Source organism: Oncorhynchus mykiss, chromosome 10, assembly GCF_013265735.2.
Source record: "Oncorhynchus mykiss isolate Arlee chromosome 10, USDA_OmykA_1.1, whole genome shotgun sequence".
In the NCBI taxonomy this organism is placed as follows: domain Eukaryota; kingdom Metazoa; phylum Chordata; class Actinopteri; order Salmoniformes; family Salmonidae; genus Oncorhynchus; species Oncorhynchus mykiss.
The window spans coordinates 35,640,359-35,661,838 of record NC_048574.1 but is presented as its reverse complement, the minus strand read 5'-3'; the positions used below and the strand labels follow the sequence as shown (position 1 = coordinate 35,661,838).

At 43.3% G+C, this 21,480-nt stretch overlaps 1 protein-coding gene across 1 annotated transcript in view; it reads right to left on the bottom strand.

The window, feature by feature from the left end:
• Window positions 1–379: 379 nt before the first annotated feature.
• Window positions 380–21,480, bottom strand: part of LOC110533745 (neurite extension and migration factor) — a 33,852-nt gene continuing 12,751 nt past the window's right edge. The window contains exons 2-3 of the mRNA XM_036990133.1: window positions 8,449–8,570; window positions 380–6,839 (exon numbers count right to left, since the gene is read on the bottom strand). Coding sequence (XP_036846028.1) covers window positions 2,845–6,839; window positions 8,449–8,524 — 4,071 coding nt within the window. The 5' untranslated portion in view covers window positions 8,525–8,570 and the 3' untranslated portion in view covers window positions 380–2,844. The remainder of the gene's footprint in view (window positions 6,840–8,448; window positions 8,571–21,480) is intronic.

Sequence of the window (21,480 nt, the reverse complement as noted above, 5' to 3'; positions counted from 1 at the left end):
GCTAATTTGAATAATCTAAAATCTTAAATCGATTTGGATTTGCTTAACACTTTTTGGGTTACTACATTATTTCATATGTGTTATTTCATAGTTTTGATGTCTTCACTATTATTCTACAATGTAGAAAATAGTAAAAAATAATAAAGAAAAATCCTTGAATGAGTAGGTGTGTCCAAACATTTGACTGTTACTATATATGAAGTAACATATTTAGCATTTTGTGGAGTCAATCTATTTGCAGACAAACTACACAGACTACAAGTAAAATGTAATATCAACACTTTTTGAGGGTCTTTAAGATCCATGCAACATAAGGACTGTATACATTCTCAGAAAGATGTCATACAGTCCGCGGAGAGAAGAAAATGGAGACCTCATCTGAAAGCAGGAATCAAAACCTCATTTTTATTTTATATTTATTCCATAAACATTATTACAAAACTCAGCAAGTTACCAATATTACATTGTCACCATACAGGCTTGTTCACAAATATTTAAACCTTTGCAACAGTTACAACAAAACAAAATGATACTAGAATGATTTATAAAACAGCAATAAAATCACAAATATGTCTTTATTTCAGTTTTTCTTTTTGTTTTATCATACTTTTTACACAGTAGCACTACACTCCCACAACAAGATTGGTCTGATTACAAAACTTCCGACAAAATGTTACAACTTTTTTCCCAGTGTTTTCCCTCTCTCCTTTTATAATTTTTTTTGTCATGTTTGTTATTTTGGTTTTTAAAACCAAAGGCATGTCATTATACATCCCTTTCACTGCCTATAAAGGCGAAAAAAGGGTATCCACATTTACAAATACTTCACAACACTTTCTAAGAAAAATATACACTTAGAAAATATTTTACAAATTGGCACACTGAAAAATATACAAGATTCATGGAGGATGTCAGGAGTTCTTGTGGAATCCCTCTGGCAACAACTCTGACAATATTTATAAAGCTCAATATTCTTTTCAACAAAAATGGCAAAACACAATTCTAATTAATGTCAAAATCATGGCAGAATTACATCAAACATAACAGTATCTTATACATTCATAAATAGGGCACAGAGGATTTCTTCATCCTTTTTTCAGTTACCTGTAAGTTCATTTGCTTTCAAGCACCTTTCACAGGCAGCTCAACAGTGGTACATCATATAAAACTCGTGTTGGAGAGGAAGTCAAATACATTCAATTAACAATGGGCAGGGATGATATAAGGCAGTCTACTCCACACCACCTGGTGGTGACACCTGTCCTGATCCCCAGTCTCAATGGCTAGCCTGGCAACTTGGAGAAGATGGAGGGGAAGGGGGGTTTCGAGAGACAAAAGGTCTTCACAATAAATATTCAATCTCTGATGGATAGTATCAATTCATGTAAATTGAAATAAATTGTAGAAATCTAATACAGAGCTCCATGTTTGTGCAGTGGTAGGTGAATCCATGAGATTACATGAGATTACATGAAGCAGTATACTAACCTTGAGTAGAGTACAAATTCAAACCTCAAGATTGAACTAACCTGTTAGAGCATAAATATTTCTTATTGACACAGTGCTACTTTTTAGTTGCTGAAACAGCTTATGGCAGCTCTCCACAGGACCTATTTAATCCCCTTCTCTGTATCGCCATGCTGGCTGTTGATTTTGAGTTCAGATGGCAATCATTTCAAAGGAATGTATGAATGAAAAGACAGTCATTTGCATTTTGGTAAAAGGTGTATCACTGTCAGCTGCAGGTGCTTGGCAAACGGAATGAAGTGTAAGTTCTCTAGAATGTCGACCGGCCACCGAAGTCCAGAACCCCCACCCCCCAACCCTAACAAAAAGAACATGAAACAGCCAATATACATATAGATAGAAAATGTTTATACAGATACTTGTTCAACGTTTGGCACATAATTCCATTTTTAACAATTATAATTATCGTCATATTCTGCAAATAGTGCATATGTCTCTGTACAATAGCATTAACAAATTGCAATTCTGGGTACTTACTCCACTTACCCTCCCACCTCCTCTCCCCAAACCATGGCAAAAAGCCAATGACAAATAATGCCATTTCAAGATATTAAGAAAATTAGGACAGTATGAGAAAGTCGTCTTATCGTTAATACAAAAATGTCCCTTTTTTATTCTGAAAAGTCTGGTTCCCAGCAGAACAGCGATACAGTTCTCCTACACCAGTAAAACATCCACAAATGGAATGGCTGGGTGGTATCAGTAATGATAGGACACTTCTATTGTTCCCTCATGACTAACTCTACTCCACTCTCGCTTTGTACACTGAAGGCAACCATTGACTAAATGTAAGGACGGACAACTTTTGAACTGTTATTTTAAACATTTGTGGAGAGCCACAAACTGAATTTTGACATTGTTAAGGAGGGGCAATCTGTTCCGCTGAAATGGAGAATTGAAAAAACAAAGCAAACCATTAAGTATCACAAAAATGGTTTTCAAAACAGGTTCAAGGCAATTTTTCTTATTATACAAAAGTCAAACTTAAAGTAACAAAAAACAAAACAAACTAAAGACCAAGAAAGGTGAATCAAGCAGCAGTCAGAAACAAAAAGCAGCCACGGTAGTTCGAAATCACAGTCAAGCTAGAGACAATCAATCACACAATAGGTAGTTTTGCCAGAACAAATAAAAGCTCACATGCAAGTTGTTTCAGGGTAAAAGAAGGAGGTGGGGTAGTCAGGGTTAATGTCTTTGCCATGCAACACTTGGATTTAAGTCAAAAAGTGAGAGCAGTAAGGGAACCCAGGGAACTGAGCAAGAGGCGGGAGGAAATAGAGTGAGGGGGACGTATTTTGCAGCCACTGTTACAAAATATTACCTCAGTTTCTCATAAGAGGCCATCAGAGCTACATTCTTGCTCGAGTCCCGCTTCCCTGTATTGTTTTCGTCTCCAGCAAATTTTGCACTGGTTTTGTGACGGTACATTTTTTTGTGTGCGGGCCCACAGATGCCAGGTATACCGAGGCTGGACTTGTTGAACATGTTGCAGTCTAGAGTGAGAGGGGGGAAGAAGGGGTTTGAAGGAATGAACTTGGATTGGTTTTTGGCTCCCCTGCCAGTTGCCTTCCTGCCCCTTCCTGCCCCAGGGGAGGTGGCATAACCACCCTTTTTCCTGACGTCAGCTGTTGTGCCCGCCAGGATTTTGAGTGTCTTAGTTTTAAGGCTGTTGGCCTCTGGAGGCTGACAGAGTCCAGACATGGGGTCCCATAGTGGCTCGATGGACACCTTCATAAACCTCTCGACCTCTGCCATCCCAGAGACTATGTTGGACAGGATGTTGGAGGGCTCCTCAAACTCTCGCTGGTCGTCATCCACAGCACTGTTGTTGTTGTTTCCGCCGTCTACCCAGCCCCCACCGTGCTCCACCAGTAAAGGCCAGTCTTCTGACAGTCCAGCAAGACCTTCACTTTCTTCACCTTTCGCCTTTGCCTTTGCATCAAGCAGGGCTTTTAGCTTTTTGGATGATCGAGAATTCTGTCTAGGGGCTTTGTTCTTCTCTGTCTTGGGGGCCCTTGGAGTCTTGGTTTTCTGTTTACTGGTTGTTTTCCTTTTTGACTTGGGACCTTTAGTTCGGTCTCCAATAGATTCAGCCTGCTCATCAAAGACGTCCGTGCCGTCAATCTTATCACCTAACCCTGTGCCATCATTGTCATTGAAAGTATGGAACTGGAACTGATGATTGTTTATCGCTCTGCCATCATGGTTTTGTTGTGGCAGGACATTACAGTCCCACTTAGTCCCATCAGGTGTAGTTGAGAGAGTCATGTCTCCTGTCTCTCCTTGAAACTCCCTGGCCTTTCCTAGGCTTTCCCTCATTTCTGGACCCATCACCTGTGGGGAGAGATTTGGTGTGTCGGGTGGCGACATCTCTGACAACGACGAGTGCCTGAACTTATCGGGGGTGAAGTTGGAGATGTCCAGTAGGTCTGTGGACTCCCTAAGGGGAGTGATTTCATCAGTACTTTGCTGGATCACCAGTTTGGGACTACAGTGGGCCAAGAAGTTCTCATTCACATCCTCTTCACTCTCCTTCTCACAGGACTTGTGACTCATAGTGCTGTAGTTGCTAGAGGAGGCCGACAGTGAACCCATAGAGTCATAGCTGGCCAGCCTGCTGTTCTCTGTGTTTAGAGTGACTATATGGAACTGCACCTGTTCCTCTTCAGCTGACCGGCTGGCCTGTAGGGTTGAGTCTGGTCCTGGTGGCTCTTCAGGTAAATGTGCCTTATCATTCAGCAGTCTGTTACCATCTACATTGACTTGACTATATCCTGACAAGGGCAAGTTGTTTGTCATTGGCAAAGGCATGGTGTTGGAAAAGCCAGCAGATTCAGGTGGAATGTCAGATGTAAATGGTAGCTGTTCACCTCCAGACTGCCATGATATGTGAGTGAAGTTTGGCTCCATCTGATTGGAGTTAGAGGGGGATTGTTGGAGCTCGGACTCTGAGGGAGGAGATAGAACACAGCTCTGGGCCAGCTGTAGGTTAGTGAATGGATTCTCTTCCTGGTAGAGCCCATGGGGAAACTGTTGTCGGGGATTCTGCTGCTGCTGCTGCTGGGAGTAATATGACAGTCCAGTGTTACTGGATGAGTCAGAGGCATCTAGTAATGTCTGTAGGTAGCCTCCGGGGATGACAGGCAGACCACTATTCACATTTACAGGATGGGTCATTGTGCTGGAAGAGGAGCAGGGGGCTGGTGTAAAAGTAGACTTTTCAGTGGGGTCGACACTGACAGTAGAGTCATCACAAAGCTGGGGGCTACCTGCTTTAGAGTAAACTATGTCAGGGTGCTGACTTGGGGATAGTGGGCCAACCTCATGTAGGTGAACCACAGTTTTACCATCCTCCTGCTGAGCCTCTGTCATTTTTTTCGACTTCAGTCTGGCCTCGCTTTTAAATTTCCTTAGTTTCAAAATCTTATTTCCAAGTCTTTTCCCCTCCCTCTCTAGCGATCTGCTTTTTCCTGTCACACTTCCTTGGTCTAATCTAGCAGCACAGTCGGAGGTTGTTGTTGTTATTGATGCCATATCTGTACAGGCAGCCTGATCCTCAGCTGCTCGCACCTCTTGCTTGTGATCGGCGTGGTTTGGCGAGAGCTCTACAGTGTGAATTCTTTGAATCCGGACTCTATTTGCAATCCTGTATTTTCGTTTTGTCAGGCTAGAATTAAGGGAACGCCTGCAGCCATTCGGAAATGTGTTTTTATCACCAGCAGCCAGCCTGCGCTGCTCCTGCATTTCCTGGCGCCTCTTTTGCCAGTAGTCTTTCAGAGGGGCCATTCTATGGTACTTATGAACTAAGTCCTTACTTAAGCTTACTGTTGTCTCTGATGTGTCAATTTTTCCCAGCTTTACTAACATGTGCTTCTCCCCTTTAAATCGGTTTATGATGATGTATTTGATTATCACCGGAGGCTCTTTTCGTGAGGATTTTCTCCTCTTCTTTGGACACCAGTCGTCATCCTCCTCTTTTTTTGGACCCACCGGCTGCTTCTCCTTTTTCTCCGTGTTCTTCTCGCTCTCGATAGAATCCACGTCGTACAGATAGTCGTCGCTGTATCGGACTTTCCTCTTGGACCTCAGCCCATAGCTCAGCTGACTGGAGGAGCTGGAGTTCTCCCTGGAGAGGAAGCAGTGTTTCCGTTTGGTCTGGCAGGTGTCAAGGGAGGATCCAGTACAGGAGCTGTCATCGCTGTACTCTCCAGAGTCCTCTGTGGAGTTGTTGAAGTCAAACAGGTAGCTGCTCTCTGGACTGACACTGGGCATCACTTCAGCAGAGCTGCTGCTGTTGTTTTTGTCAACCTTTTCTCCAGCCGCCCAGACTTCGACCTTCTCTCCATTCACCTGCGGCACTTCAGCTTCCTTCTTCACTGCTCCCTCTCCCTCCTTTTTGGCGACGACACTTGGGAAGAAGTTGAACTGGGTTTCCTCCTGAATGGTGTTGGTCTTCTCTCGGACGTTGTCCTGGAAGGACTCGTAGCGGATCTTCAGCGAGCACACGTCGCTGCCCAGGGTGGAGTCCTCATCATCAAACATATAGTTGTCTACGTCCTCTTCTGAGAAGAGGTTTACAGAGAGCTCGTTCTTAGAGCAGAGGTCCAGCAGCTCGATCTTACTCTCGCTGATAAAGGACTCAAAGCAGCCCCAGTCCTGGCTGGAGTTGGCCAGCAGAGCCTCCTCACCGTTGCACTTGTCCAGGAGCAGGCCTTCGTAGATACTCTTTGACGTGGCATCCTCCGAGTCACTGTCCTCCGCTGACTTCTCCTCATCTGTCTTCTCCACCGCTCTAACCTTGTGCTCTGGGTAGCTGAGGAGCTGGTCTGAGAGTAGCTGATCCCCGTAGCGGATACCAGAACTCATGCACTGCATGGCCATGTCAGGACAGGAGACAGGACAGGGGTCATAGTCCCGGCCCAGGTCCAGCCCTGGCTCAGGCTCTGTAGCGTCCTTGCTCTCAATGAAGCAGCCCAGGCAGGTGCGGCTCTGTGGCATAAGGCAGTCCCCCCCAGACAGGGCCGAGACACTCCCTGTCTCCATCATGGTGAAGGCAGCCTTGTCACTACAGTCCTCTGGAAGAGCCCAGTGACTCACCAACTTGGTGGAGCAGGAGGAGGTGAGGGAGATGGTGTGAGTGGAGGAGGAGTCATCAGCAGTAGTGGTGCTGGGCTCAGGGGTCTCTGTTGGGCTGAGAGGTGAGGATGGGCTAAGTGAGGTCCTCTCACTCTCAGGGCCTCCTTTTGGTAGATTGGCTTTAGGAGTGGTGTCGGGACTGTCTAGCTTCAAAGAACTGTCCTGGTTGTGTGATTCTGTAGAGCGGAACAAAGAGATAGTATCAGATATCAACTAATTCCCTTGTGAACTCACTGATGCACAATGTGAGAGTACTTTAACATACTGTATTTCCTATATAAGATGACATTTTAATATACTATACTATTTCCTTTCTTTCATTATTTTTCATTTTCAGCTCAATGTACACAGTGTACAAAACATTAGGAACACCTCCCTAATATTGAGTTGCACCCCCTTTTGCCATCAGAACAGCCTGAATTTGTCGAGGCATGGACTCTACAAGGTGTCGAAAGCATTCCACAGGGTTGCTGGCCCATGTTGACTCCAATGCTTCCAACAGTTGTGTCAAGTTGGCTGGATGTCCTTTGGGTGGTGGACCATTCTTGATACACACAGGAAACTGTTGAGCGTGGAAAACCCAGGAGTGTTGCAGTTCTTAACTCAAACCGGCACACTTGGCATCTACAACCATACCCCTTTCAAAGGCACTTAAATATTTTGTCTTGCCCATTTACCCTCAATGGCACACATACACAATCCATGTCTCACTTGTCTCAAGGCTTAAAAATCCTTCTTTAACCTGTCTCCTCCCCTTCATCTACACTGATTGAAGTGGATTTTTCAAGTGACATCAATAAGCGATCACAGTTTTCCCCTGGATTCATCTGGTCAGTCATGGAAAGAACAGGTGTTCCTAATGTTTTGTGCACTCAGTGTATGTTCCTAGCCTCTCTTTCATTTGGTAAAATGCACAGGTCATGTTTTTTTCAAACAGGCTGCACAAAGTAATAGTTTTGTACAAAGACGAGGCATATTAGAGTTAATTCAAGCTGAAAAGGGGAATTCATCTTTTTCTAGAGAAAAATGAAATGCTCATCATTAATCATCATCATTGTGTTTCTTGTGCTCTATAATTTGTGATAAGAATGCAATGAGAATAAAATAAAAGCCATTATAGAAAGTAATCATGGGACAAATTTTGTGGAAATATAGAAATCATTAGCCTATTTTTTCAATCTTAAATAAGGCCTTTTCTATTACTCTGATTGAACATCTTTATGTTGATGTATTTACAGGATGAACGGAAGGAATGACAAAAGTAATAACCTTTCCCCTCCTCTGTGTGAGTGGCCTTTACCCTTTGACATTCAGGGTCGTAAAGGATGGGAGTGTCGTGCGAAAGGATGATAAGTTCTTTCAGAATTAAAAAAACGGACGAAAACATTCCACACATTCATTAGACCGTCTCTGGGCATTAAAACAGGCAGCAAAGGTTAAGGTCACTAAATATCAAGGCTGAGGCTTCTTGCCTTTCAGCTTTGTAAAGGTCACAGCCAAGCTAAATAGTGGAGGTGAAAACAATGCGTACTGGAGCATCTTGTTCCATATAAGAACTCGTACTACGATTGTGACATAATGTACCGTGATAATGTAGCAGCATTCCCTCTGTTCCTTCATAAAAACACATTGTAAAATGCTATAACATACAGTACAATATGATACAATATAGCTACACCTGTGGAGAAGAATTAGGTCTTGGTGTGTCCATTTGTTTTTTTTTGTTTTTTTTAATTCAAGTAGGCCTAATGTGTTTCTAGCAAAGCAACATACACATGTCTTTACCATTCTCGTCCCCTTTGTTGATCTGTTCCAGGTTTGAAGCCAGCACAGCAAAGTTGGGTTCTTGAAAAACATCCATCAATTTAGCGTGGTTCTTGTCCCTTACATTATTACCACTATCCAACCTGCAGAGGAAAAACACAAGACACATGAAAACACTGGTGCTGACCAAAGGAAAAGGTGTATTATGTCATCATAATAATATATACTGCCATGCAAAGCCCTTGTTGACTCTCGCCTTTCTCAACTGCTGCATGAGCAGCAGCTACTCTTTCTGGGGCTTCAAAAGAGGCCAGGGAATATTCGGGATGCTATATTTCTACCTTTAGCCCAATATTCTACTCTTTGTTCCTGTAACATATATGTCCCCATCTATGGGCTACCAAGGGATATTGTTTTGGGCACCATTATAGGAGACTGCCTTATACTGTATCTAGTAGGCTTTTAAACACCTGAGCCTCAGTCTGCATGCAAATTGCAGGCACATCCTCCTGGCCTTTTGTTGCTCGCTTTAAGTGTTTCTCAAATCTCAAAACTCCTCAATAACATGCTTGCTGAATGATAATTGTTCTAAGCAAATGTCAGAAGTAACAATTGTATAAAATCATGCCCCAAAAAAATATGATTTCTGTTCTCTAACTAGCTCTCTAACTCTCTTGTTCACGCTCTCAAACTCCCCGTCCTCCTCCCACTATCCCCTTTCTTGCAGCCAGGGAGAAAAAACAAATGGCCAGATTAATGGAGACGGAAAAGAAGCAATAAGAGGTTGCATAAAATTAGCCCTATGTCCAACGATCATGTCCAATTTAACACATTATTAAGCCATGTTGTTTCTCCTGGAGGCAATTTGCGACAAAGGTTTGTGAGCCGCATGAAACAAGACTCTCTGCCAGCGCAGTGCTGACTCACTGCCAGCTAGAAAGATACTGTTAACCTGGCCTGGCTCTCTGTGTCATTAACCTGGGCCTCTGTCTGTGTTAACCTGGCCTGGCTCTCTGTGTCATTAACCTGGGCCTCTGTCTGTGTTAACCTGGCCTGGTTCTCTGTGTCATTAACCTGGGCCTCTGTCTGTGTTAACCTGGCCTGGCTCTCTATGTCATTAACCTAGGCCTCTGTCTGTGTTAACCTGGCCTGGTTCTCTGTGTCATTAACCTGGGCCTCTGTCTGTGTTAACCTGGCCTGGCTCTCTGTGTCATTAACCTGGGCCTCTGTCTGTGTGAACCTGGCCTGGTTCTCTCAATGTTTTAACCTGGGCCTCTGTCTGTGTTAACCTGGCCTGGCTCTCTGTGTTAACCTGGCCATGGGTCTGTGTGATAACCTGGCCATGGGTCTGTGTGATAACCTGGCCATGGGTCTGTGTGTTAACCTGGCCATGGGTCTGTGTGTTAACCTGGCCATGGGTCTGTGTGTTAACCTGGCCATGGGTCTGTGTGTTAACCTGGCCATGGTTCTATGTGATAACCTGGCCATGGGTCTGTGTGATAACCTGGCCATGGGTCTGTGTCTACCACTGTGCACTAATCTTACTGGGAAGACTCTAGTCAGTATGAGCCATTGGTAAGCCGTTTGAAAATCTTAACATTAGAATTGTTGAATCTCAGCACTGCATAGAGGGACCATTGGAAACATAGTAGTATAGGGAGAGAGTTTGCAGAGACATGAAAAATTATTCAGTGGGAGATGCTCAGCATCTTTTTACAACTAAAAACAACACCTGGCGGGCCCAAGATGACAAATGCGTGAAAGTATAACTGCCAGACTTGAATCCATTACTGGCATGGGGTAGCATCTGTGGTTATCAGACCCTTGTGAGGCACATTCAATTTATTTTTTTCCATTTCTGTATGCAGAGAAAAGGAAAACACATCCCATCATATGAAATGAAATGATGTTATTTCTAAGAGGCCCAGGTTATCAGAGCTTTCTCTCTGCTCAGAGTGCGGGCCACTGGCCCAGAGGCTCTGAGGTGATTAAACAGAAGGGATCACTGCTAATGCAGGAGATTCACTTTCAGTCCACATCCACATCACCTGATCCATCTGCTGCAATCAGGGCTCTAAATGGGAGTATATGTGACACTGAGTCTTTCTTCTCAGGAGGAACAACTGAATTCCCAGAGAAACACTGAAATCACAATTTTAGATGAACCAGAAATCAGCCAAATGGTGGTGCTGGGCTACAGCATAGCAAACATAACGTATGATTGACCAGTTTCACTTAAAATAATGAAACACTACAGTATGGGTTTGTAGTGGGGCATAGCAGTACACCATTGCAGAGGTATGATGATGTTATAGAAAATGATAAGTCTTCAATAATTCAACTTTCAAAATCCTACAGAGAACTACGTCAACCACTGCATAGTTACTGTATATTTGACTATATTACATCATACTGCACTCTGCATGCACTCATTCCTTTGTTTGAAGCCATATTGAGCAAAATTTGGAAAAACAGTGTGTTCTTAGCTGCTGAGCAAGGGAATAAAAACACATCTCCTGAAATGTTGCTTATTGGTTTAATTTACTTGAGGACACATACAGTAGAGTAAGTGTATGAGAGGCTGTAGGCACCTAATTAATCATGGATGCATACTAGGGCTGGGAAATGCCAGGGACCTCACCATACGATATTATAGCGATACATAGTTGCCGATACGATACGTATTGCGATTCGATACTGTGATTTTTATTATGATTCGATGTTTCAAACATATTGCTCACCATATGTCTGCTGCAAACAAGTTTTGATCAGTCTGTCACATCGGTATGTATGATTCGGGAGACAGGCGCAGGAATGCGTAATATTTTTTTTTATTACACCCAAATTAAGGCGTGCCGTGCACGGGGAAGAAGACCAAACAAACATGTATACAACACACAAGGTTGAAACCCAAACAAAAGAGCGAGGAGTACTTCGAATAAATAACGCAAGCGCACAATGATTAAACACACAGGACGAGACCCGTAATCATCTGCGCAATCCACAATGGTACGAAATCCAAAACACACAGCACAGGTACTCACACGAACCAACGGACATTGTATCAATAATCGACAGCTCAATGGAAACCAAAGGGCACATATATACAAATACAATCAGTGGAAATAGGGGCCAGGTGTGCGCAATGAAAGTTCCAGAGGGATCCGTGACACAGTCATGGAAATAAAACTGCTGAAAAAATGTGCTCCCTATTTAAAAATAATCTGGAGGATAAGCAATGAAGGAAAAATACTGGATTGTTGGTGCAGGTACAGCCAACCAGCGCAAAAATAATATTATCAATATTGTCAAAATGGTAAGATATGATATATCCCAAAAATAATATCCAGATATGTAACTGGATCTATTTTTTCATGAATTGTTACCATCGTTGTTCATGACTTGAGTTTAGAAGCTGTTTCAATAGTTTCGCGTTCTAATTCATAGCAACAAATCAAATCAACCCCCCTTGGGTTGTGCCGTGGCGGAGATCTTTGTGGGCTATACTCGGCCTTGTCTCAGGATGGTAAGTTGGTGGTTGAAGATATCCCTCTAGTGGTGTGGGGGCTGTGCTTTGGCAAAGTGGGTGGGGTTATATCCTTCCTGTTTGGCCCTGTCCGGGGTTGTCCTCAGGTGGGGCCACAGTGTCTCCTGACCCCTCCTGTCTCAGCCTCCAGTATTTATGCTGCAGTAGTTTATGTGTCAGGGGGCTAGGGTCAGTTTGTTATATCTGGAGTACTTCTCCTGTCCTATCCGGTGTCCTGTGTGAATTTAAGTATGCTCTCTTTAATTCTCTCTTTCTTTCTCTCTCTCTCTCTCGGAGGACCTGAGCCCTAGGACCATGCCTCAGGACTACCTGACATGATGACTCCTTGCTGTCCCCAGTCCACCTGGCCGTGCTGCTGCTCCAGTTTCAACTGTTCTGCCTGTGATTATTATTATTTGACCATGCTGGTCATTTATGAACATTTGAACATCGTGGCCATGTTCTGTTATAATCTCCACCCGGCACAGCCAGAAGAGGACTGGCCACCCCACATAGCCTGGTTCCTCTCTAGGTTTCTTCCTATGTTTTGGCCTTTCTAGGGAGTTTTCCTAGCCACCGTGCTTCTACACCTGCATTGCTTGCTGTTTGGGGTTTTAGGCTGGGTTTCTGTACAGCACTTTGAGATATCAGCTGATGTACGAAGGGCTATATAAATACATTTGATTTGATTTATATCAACCTTCCATACATATCAAGAGGGGTATCAAGGCCAATGGGGAGCGGCTGTATTTCATATCAAAGCAGCTAATATATATCCTGATAAGAGAAGCTCTAATCTGTAAACCCATAATAGCACTTTATTGTGACTAGCCACAAGCGGCTTAGAAGAAAGGAGTAAATACAGAGTAAAGAGGTAGGTTGCAGAGGTGGAAAACCTGTGGTGATGAAGAGGAGAAACTGAAACTGGAGGTACTGAGGATGAAATTATGTTTTATGAATTTTATGAGTTATTTATTAGTATTACCCCTACCTGTCACGTCTGTCCCCGCTCCCCCTCTCTGGCGCTCGAGGTCGCCAGGCTGCTCATCATTACGCACACCTGTCATCATCGTTACGCACACCTGTCATCATCGTTACTCACACTTGTCATCATCGTTACGCACACATGTCATCATCATTACGCACACATGTCATCATCATTACGCACACCTGTCATCATCGTTACGCACACCTGTCATCATCATTACGCACACCTGTCATCATTGTTACTCACACCTGTCATCATCGTTACGCACACCTGTCATCATCATTACACACACCTGTCATCATTGTTACGCACACCTGTCATCATCATTACGCACACCTGTCATCATTGTTACGCACACCTGTCATCATCATTACGCACACCTGTCATCATCATTACGCACACCTGTCATCATCATTACGCACAACTGTCACCATCGTTACGCCCACCAGTGCTTCATCGGACCTGGACTCCATCACATCATTGATTGCCTCCCCTATATCTGTCACTTCCTCAGTTTCATTCCCATGTCTGCATTGATGTTGTTTTGTTTCTCTTGTCCAGACGCTGTTCTTGTTTTGTTTCATGTCTATTTATTATTAAATCCCCACCCTGTACTTGCTTCCCGTCTCCCAGCGTCTGTGGTTACAGAACCGTTACAGAATGCAGACACCACAATTGGAAGCATCAGGGAGTTATTATAATTTGTTTTGGTGACATCGGGTCCAGGTGCCATTGCCGAAGCAACCAGGGATGCCTCAGCTGGCTCTTCAGGCTCCCAAGCCTTGGTTGGCTTGGTAGGGTCCCACGCCATGCCTCAGACGGCTCGTCGGGTTCCCGCGCCTCAGCCGGCTTGTCGGGCTCCCGCACCTCGGCTGGCCCGTCAGGCTCGCCCAGGTAGGACGCCAGGTGGCGTCCCTAGAAGGGGGTACTGTCACGTCTGTCCCCGCTCCCCCTCTCTGGCGCTCGAGGTCGCCAGGCTGCTCATCATTACGCACACTTGTCACCATCGTTACGCGTACCAGCGCTTCATCGGACTCACCTGTACTCCATCACGTCATTGATTGCCTCCCCTATATCTGTCAATTCCTCAGTTTCATTCCCGTGTCTGCATTGATGTTGTTTTGTTTTTCCTGTCCAGACTCTGGTCTTGTTTAGTTTCATGTCTATTTATTATTAAATCCTCACCCTGTACTTGCTTCCCCATCTCCCAGCGTCTGTGGTTACGGAACCGTTACCCCTACCAAGAACATTACTTTGAGCATACAGACGACCATATCTGCCGGGTTTTTCTTCTGTCTTGCATCATATCCTGATTCATGTAATCAATTTTGCATGATGGATTGATTACTCGCACAGACTCAAATTGACAGTCCCACATAGAGTACTACCTGTATATAGGGCCTACACATTTGTCTGTGAGAGTGCGTCTGTGTGTGTTTGTACACTGTATAGCACGTACAGCTGAAGGTGGGAGGTAGAAGTGATTCATAATTCTGGTGCAGGAGGGCATCCTGACAAAGCTTAACTCCAGTGTACTAAGAGGCCAGTCTGGGAAGGCGCTGACTGACTGACTGATGCAACAATAGTTTTTTCACTGCAGGGAAATAACCCCATAATCCATCTCATATACTATTACACTGACAGCCGCCAGGGCAGCGCAGAGTGGGGATATGAAAGACTTCCCGAGTGATTCCACTACCAAGGCATAAACACAAGAAAAACAGAATAGAATAGAACAAAACTCCACAGAGAGCTGGAGAGGAGGGAGCACTACCCACATACGGACCGAACAAGACTTCCCTGGCTGAATACACTTGAGTACTACGAACACAAAACATCAGCTACTTTATAACCATTTAGTATGACCCCCTTGATCCCTCATTTTGCTGACTTGAAACACTTGGGACACAACCATTGTTTTCTAGCTGTCATATCCTGAAACCTGAAACACCAGCCTCTCAATATAGGAGCTGACAACGGATCATTGTGATACATATTTTACAGAGAAAGAATTTCCAGTGTTCAGAATAATCATTGCCTGTGCAGAGCTGTGGTGTAGTGGTAACACTCAAGTCAGAAATACCATGCCCCACTGGAGACTGGGGTTAAATCCACCTACCTGTATCTGCTTCTGATTTCCAAAGTGTCTCAATAATAGTGTCCAATACCCAACAAAAATGCGTTTAAAATGATAATCATTGCCCTTCCAATTTGTCTAAATTACTAAGGAACAGTAGTCAGCTAATACAGTGGGCAAGAAAACGTTTATAAACCCTTCAGAATGACCTGGACTTCTGCATAAACTGGTCATAACACTTGATCTGATCTTCATCTAAGTCACAACAATAGACAAACACAGTCTGCTTGAACTAATAACACACAAACAATTATACGTTTTCATGTCTTTATTAAACATTCACAGTGCAAAGTGGGAAAAGTATCGGTGAACCCTTGGTGTTAATAACTGATTGACCCTACTTTGGCAGCAATAACCTCAACCAAATGTTTTCTGTAGTTTCGGGTCAGACCTGCACAACGGTCAGGAGGAATTTTGGACCAGTCCTCTTTACAAAACTGTTTCAGTTCAGCAATATTCTTGGGATGTCTGGTGTGATTCGCTCTCTTGAGGTCATACCACAGCATCTCAATCGGGTTGTGGTCAGGACTCTGACTGGGCCACTCCAGAAGGCATATTTTCTTCTGTTGAAGCCATTTTGTTGTTGATTTACTTTTGTGTTGTGGGTCGTTGTCCTGTTGCATCACCCAACTTCTGTTGAGCTTCAATTGGCGAACAGATTCTCCTGCAAAATGTCTTGATAAACTTGTGAATAAATGTTTCCGTCGATGATAGCAAGCTGTCCAGGCCCTGAGGCAGCAAAGCAGCTTCAAACCATAATGCTCCCTTCACCATACTTTACAGTTGAAATGAGGTTTTGATGTTGGTGTGCTGTGCCTTTTTTTCTCCACACATAGTGTTGTGTGTTCCTTCCAAACAACTCAACTTTAGTTTAATCTGTCCAAATAATATTTTGCCAGTAGTGCTGTGGAACATCCAGGTGCTCTTTTGCTAACTTCAAACGTGCAGCAATGTTTTTTTTGGAGAGCAGTGGCTTCTTCCGTGGTGTCCATGAACACCATCGTTTAGTGTTTTACGTATCGTAGACTCGTCAACAGAGATGTTAGCATGTTCCAGAGATTTCTTTAAGTCTTTAGCTGACACTCTAAGATTCTTCTTAACTTCATTGAACATTCTGCGCTGTGCTCTTGCAGTCATATTTTCAGCACGGCCACTCCTAGGGAGAGTAGCAACAGTGCTGAACTTTCTCCATTTATAGACAATTTGTCTTACTGATGAACTGACTTACTGACTGATGAACATAAAAAGCTTTCAGAGATACTTTTGTAACCCTTTCCAGATTTATGCAAGTTAATAATTATTAATCTTAGGTCTTCTGAGATCTCTTTTGTTAGAGGCATGGCTCACATCAGGCAATGCTTCTTATGAATAGCAATGGCCAAGCTGTGTCAACCATAAAATAAAAGTACATCTATCATGCTTTGCAAACAAATTATAGTGTTAAAAAACGAATGTAATGTTTTATTGTTGCATTTAACTGCCGAAAATTATGTTATCGAGGTAATTGCTCAGTAAGTGACATCAGAGATCAGCATGTGGAAGAAGTCGGAGTTCAGGGATGACAGACAAGTTTCCCACTAGTAATTAACAGATGGAGGGGCATAGAAGTGAATTTAATTTTTTGTATAATATTTTTTTTAGATGCATTGTATGTGGTAAATACCACCTTCCCACTTGGCTATGAACGCAGGGTTAGTGAACATACACTATATATTTCAGCCACATCCATTGCTGACAAGTGTATAAAATCAAACACACAGCCATGTAATCTCCATAGACAAGAATGGCCTTCCTGAAGAGCTCAGTGACTTTCAACAATGCACTGTCATAGGATTCCACCTTTCCAACAAATCAGTTCGTCACATTTCTGCCCTGCTAGAGCTGCCCCGGTCAATTTTAAGTGCTGTTATTGTGAATTGGATATGTCTAGGAGAAACAATGGCTCAGCCGCGAAGTGGTAGGCCATACAAGCTCACAGAATGGGACCACCTAGTGCTGAAGCGCGTAGCGTGTAAAAATCGTTTGTCCTCGGTTGCAACATTCACTACCGGGTTCCAAACTGCCTCTGGAAGCAATGTCAGCACGAGAACTGTTCGTCAGAAGCTTCATAAAATGGGTTTCCATGGCCGAGCAGCCGCACACTTGCCTAAGATCACCATGCGTAATGCCAAGCGTTGGCTGGAGTGGTGTAAAGCTTGCCGTCATTTGACTCTGAAGCAGTGAAAACACGTTCTCTGGAGTGATTAATCACGCTTCACCATCTGCCATTCTGACGGAATTTGGGTTTGGCGGATGCCAGGTGAATGCTACCTTCCCAAATGCATAGTGCCAACTGTAAAGTTTGGTGGAGGGGGCCTCCCGAGTGGGGCAGTGGTCAGAGGCACTGCATCGCATTTGCTAGCTGTACCACTAGAGATCCTGATTCAAGTCCAGGCTCTGTCGCAGACGGCCGTGACCGGGAGACCCATGGGGCGGCGCACAATTGGCCCAGTGTTGTCCAGCCTAGGGGAGGGTTTGGCCGGCAGGGATGTCCTTGTCCCATCGCACTCTAGCGACTCCTGTGGCGGCTTGGTCGGGTCGTGTTGTCGGAGGACGCTCTCGACCTTTGCCTCTCCCGAGTCCGTACAGGAGTTGCAGCAATGAAACAAGACTGTAACTACCAACTGGATACCACAAAATTGGAGAGAAAAAGGGGTAAAAGTAAAATAATACATTTTTAAAAAACAGTTTGGTGGAGGAGGAATAATGGTCTGGGACTGTTTTCATGATTCCAGCTAGGCCCTTTAGTTCCAGTGAAGGGAAATCTTAACGCTACAGCATACAATGACATTCTAGACGATTCTGTGCTTCTAATTTTGTGGCAACAGTTTGGTGAAGGCCCTTTCCTGTTTCAGCACAACAATGCCCCTTGCACAAAGCAAGGTCCATACAGAAATGGTTTGTCGAGATCGGTGTGGAAGAACATGACTGGCCTGAACAGAGCCCTGACCGCAACTCCATCGAACACCTTTGGGATGAATTGGAATGCCGACTGCGAGCCAGGCATCACTGCCCGACCTCACTAATGCTCGTGGCTGAATGGAAGCAAGTCCCCGCAGCAATGTTCCAACTAGAGGTCGACCGATTCTGATTTTTCAACGCCGATACCAATTATTGGAGGACCAAAAAAGCCGATACCGATAATTGGCCGATTTGATTTATTCTTTCGTAATAATGACAATTACAACAATACTGAATGAACACTTGTTTTAACTTAATATAATACATCAATAAAATCAATTTAGCCTCAAGTAAATAATGAAACATGTTCAATTTGGTTTAAATAATGCAAAAACAAAGTGTTGGAAAATAAATTAAAAGTGAAATATGTGCCATGTAAGAAAGCTAACTTTTCAGTTCCTTGCTCTGAACATGAGAACATATGAAAGCTGGTGGTTCCTTTTAACATGAGTCTTCAATATTCCCAGGTAAGAAGTTTTAGGTTGTAGTTATTATAGGAATTATAGGACAATTTCCCTCTATACCATTTGTATTTCATTAACCTTTGACTATTGGATGTTCTTATAGGCACTTTAGTATTGCCAGTGAAACAGTATAGCTTCCGTCCCTCTAGTTAGCGCGTGCTAACTAGCTAGCCATGTCACTTCGGTTACACCAGCCTCATCTCGGGAGTTGATAGGCTTGAAGTCATAAACAGCGCAATGCTTGACGCACAACGAAGAGCTGCTGGCAAAACGCACGAAAGTGCTGTTTGAATGAATGTTTACACGCCTGCTTCTGCCTACCACCGCTCAGTCAGATACTTGTATGCTTAGTCAGATTATATGCAACGCAGGACACCCTAGATAGTATCTAGTAATATCATCAACCATGTGTAGTTAACTAGTGATTATGATTGATTGTTTTTTATAAGATAAGTTTAATGCTAGCTAGCAACTTACCTTGGCTTACTGCATTCGCGTAACTCCTTGTGGAGTGCAACGAGAGAGAGGCAGGTCGTTATTGCGTTGGACTAATTAACTGTAAAGTTGCAAGATTGGATCCGGTCGACCTTTAGTTCCAACATCTAGTGGAAAGCCTTCCCAAAAGAGTGGAGGCTGTTACAGCAGCAAAAGGTGGACCAATTCCAGATTAATGCCCATGATTTTGGAATGAGATGTTTGATGATGCCCACATACTTTTGGTCATGTAGTGTACTTTATCTGTCTGCTAGCTACTGTATGCACGGTTTGACATCATATATTAGGGCAATTCCACAGTAAGAGGGATACTGAGGCTAAGATTGTCCACTTTAAAATGTATACCAAAGAAAAAGCTATGACTGCAAAGTTAAACAAACCATTCAACTCTATGCACAAGGACTACTTTGAACAATTTCCACTAAACATTTTACAAAAACACATTTACTTGAAGAACAGTGAAGATGCAAAGTTTGGTAACAGAATGACTGTTTGTGCCGTCATTCTGTTACCAAACTTCGCATCTGCACCGTTCTTTAACAGTTCTGAAAAATATCAAATTCCACTTGTGATTGTGTATTCTCCTGGGGAAATACCAACGCTGCAACTGACTCAAACTGAGAGATTCACTGGATTCAAACTTCATAGAATTGTAAAGCTAATTCTGAGACATGAAGTCATTTAAGAGCCCTCAAATGAATACTGGATGAAATATCCTGAGAGACGTCAGAAAAGCAAGCAGAGAAACAAAGGTTGCTTGGGAATGGGATGTAGGCTAGTCGATATGATTTGGTGACAATTGAAGCAAATTTAAATCCTGACAGACTATATTTTGCCCTCTATCTTTTGCTGGAAGTAAAGACTTGGCTCTCCAATAGACACCCCCGCCCCCTCCAAGCATGGTGCACTAGACTTGGAAAGCTTGCCAATTGCCTACCCAGCAGAAACAAAGCAACACAAAAAAAATAAATGAGAAGGTCTTAACAGTGCAGTTAACTGCATCCACCCTCAACTGTCAATTCACCCACTGACTTATGGAAGGAAAACACAGCACAGGGCATACATTTGCAAACAAAATCAAATACATGCATTTCAGCTCATCCAAAACACCAGTTTCCCTCTGTTTAAAAAACTTCAAAACAAGACAATGGGTCACTTTTAGTACTTTCAACACCCCATCAATCGTTAAATATTGCAGATAATCATTTTATGAATGTATAGTACGTTGAGATATGTTGAAATAAATGACTCAAACTCATTCAAGTTATACTCCAAGATGATGATGGTCATCCCAATACGGTAGGTATTTTGGTCTCAATTCTAGCTCCAGGAATAGCTCATGTACAGATATAATATCGGTTGCAGAAAATAATTTTCCTGCGCTTATAGATTTCCATAAATTCAATGAAAACTTGCAGTTCTCTTTCTCTCATTAGATCTCACACAAACAATAGCCTACAGTAACCTTTTACACCAGCGACAAAACTGATCAAATTAAGATCCCATATCTGTATATGGCTATTTCAACTACCCATCCCCCTGTATGACCAGACAGCATTGCATCTATTCAAAACGTTCCTCGTGTCTGGCAAGAACTGCTGTGGCAGACTGACTGCATATGGGACCCTAAGTGACAGATCGGGAACTCCACATGGCCGACTAGTCCAGAACAGAGCACAGTCATAGGGAACAAAAGAGAGGGACCACATCTGAAAACATCTCAGCAACTCAGCTTGAAACTACCTGCATGGTAGTCCACATTTATCTCACTTTAGGAGAATGAACACAAGACAAAGCAAGCCAAATGACCTAGATAACGTAGGGTTGGCTAAAAGCATAGGAGCATGTGCAGTGATGATTGGATGGATTGGCCAACATGTTAAAATGTTGACATTTGTAACGATCATTTCATTATTATTATTATTATCATTATTATTATTATCATTTCATTTCATCATACCATTCTTATTCTGATATCAATAGTGATAGTGTGAAGGGAAGAGTGTAATAGCTATGAATTGCTATTACACTATTCCAAGTGACAGTCAGAGACCAAGCCCTGTAATACTAGTTAAATAAAGGTTCAATAAAATGAAAATAAAATACAGGAAAAACCTAGTCAGTTGCACAACTGACTGCATTCAACCGAAATGTTCCTTCCGCATTTAACCCAACTCCTCTGAATCAGAGAGGTGCTGAGAGGGGGCTGCCTTAATCAAGGTAATCAGCACCCAAGGAGCAGTTGTTGATGGGGTTTAACTGCCTTGCTCAAGGGCAGAATGGCAGTTTTTTTCCCCCACCTTGACAGCTCGGGGACTCGAACAAGCAACCTTTCGGTTACTGGCCCAAAGCTCTTAACTGCTAGGCTACCTGCCGCCCACGTGACTCAACCTCTTATGTAGAGTCATTTACAAGTATAGAGAAAGGATTTATGCTGAACAAC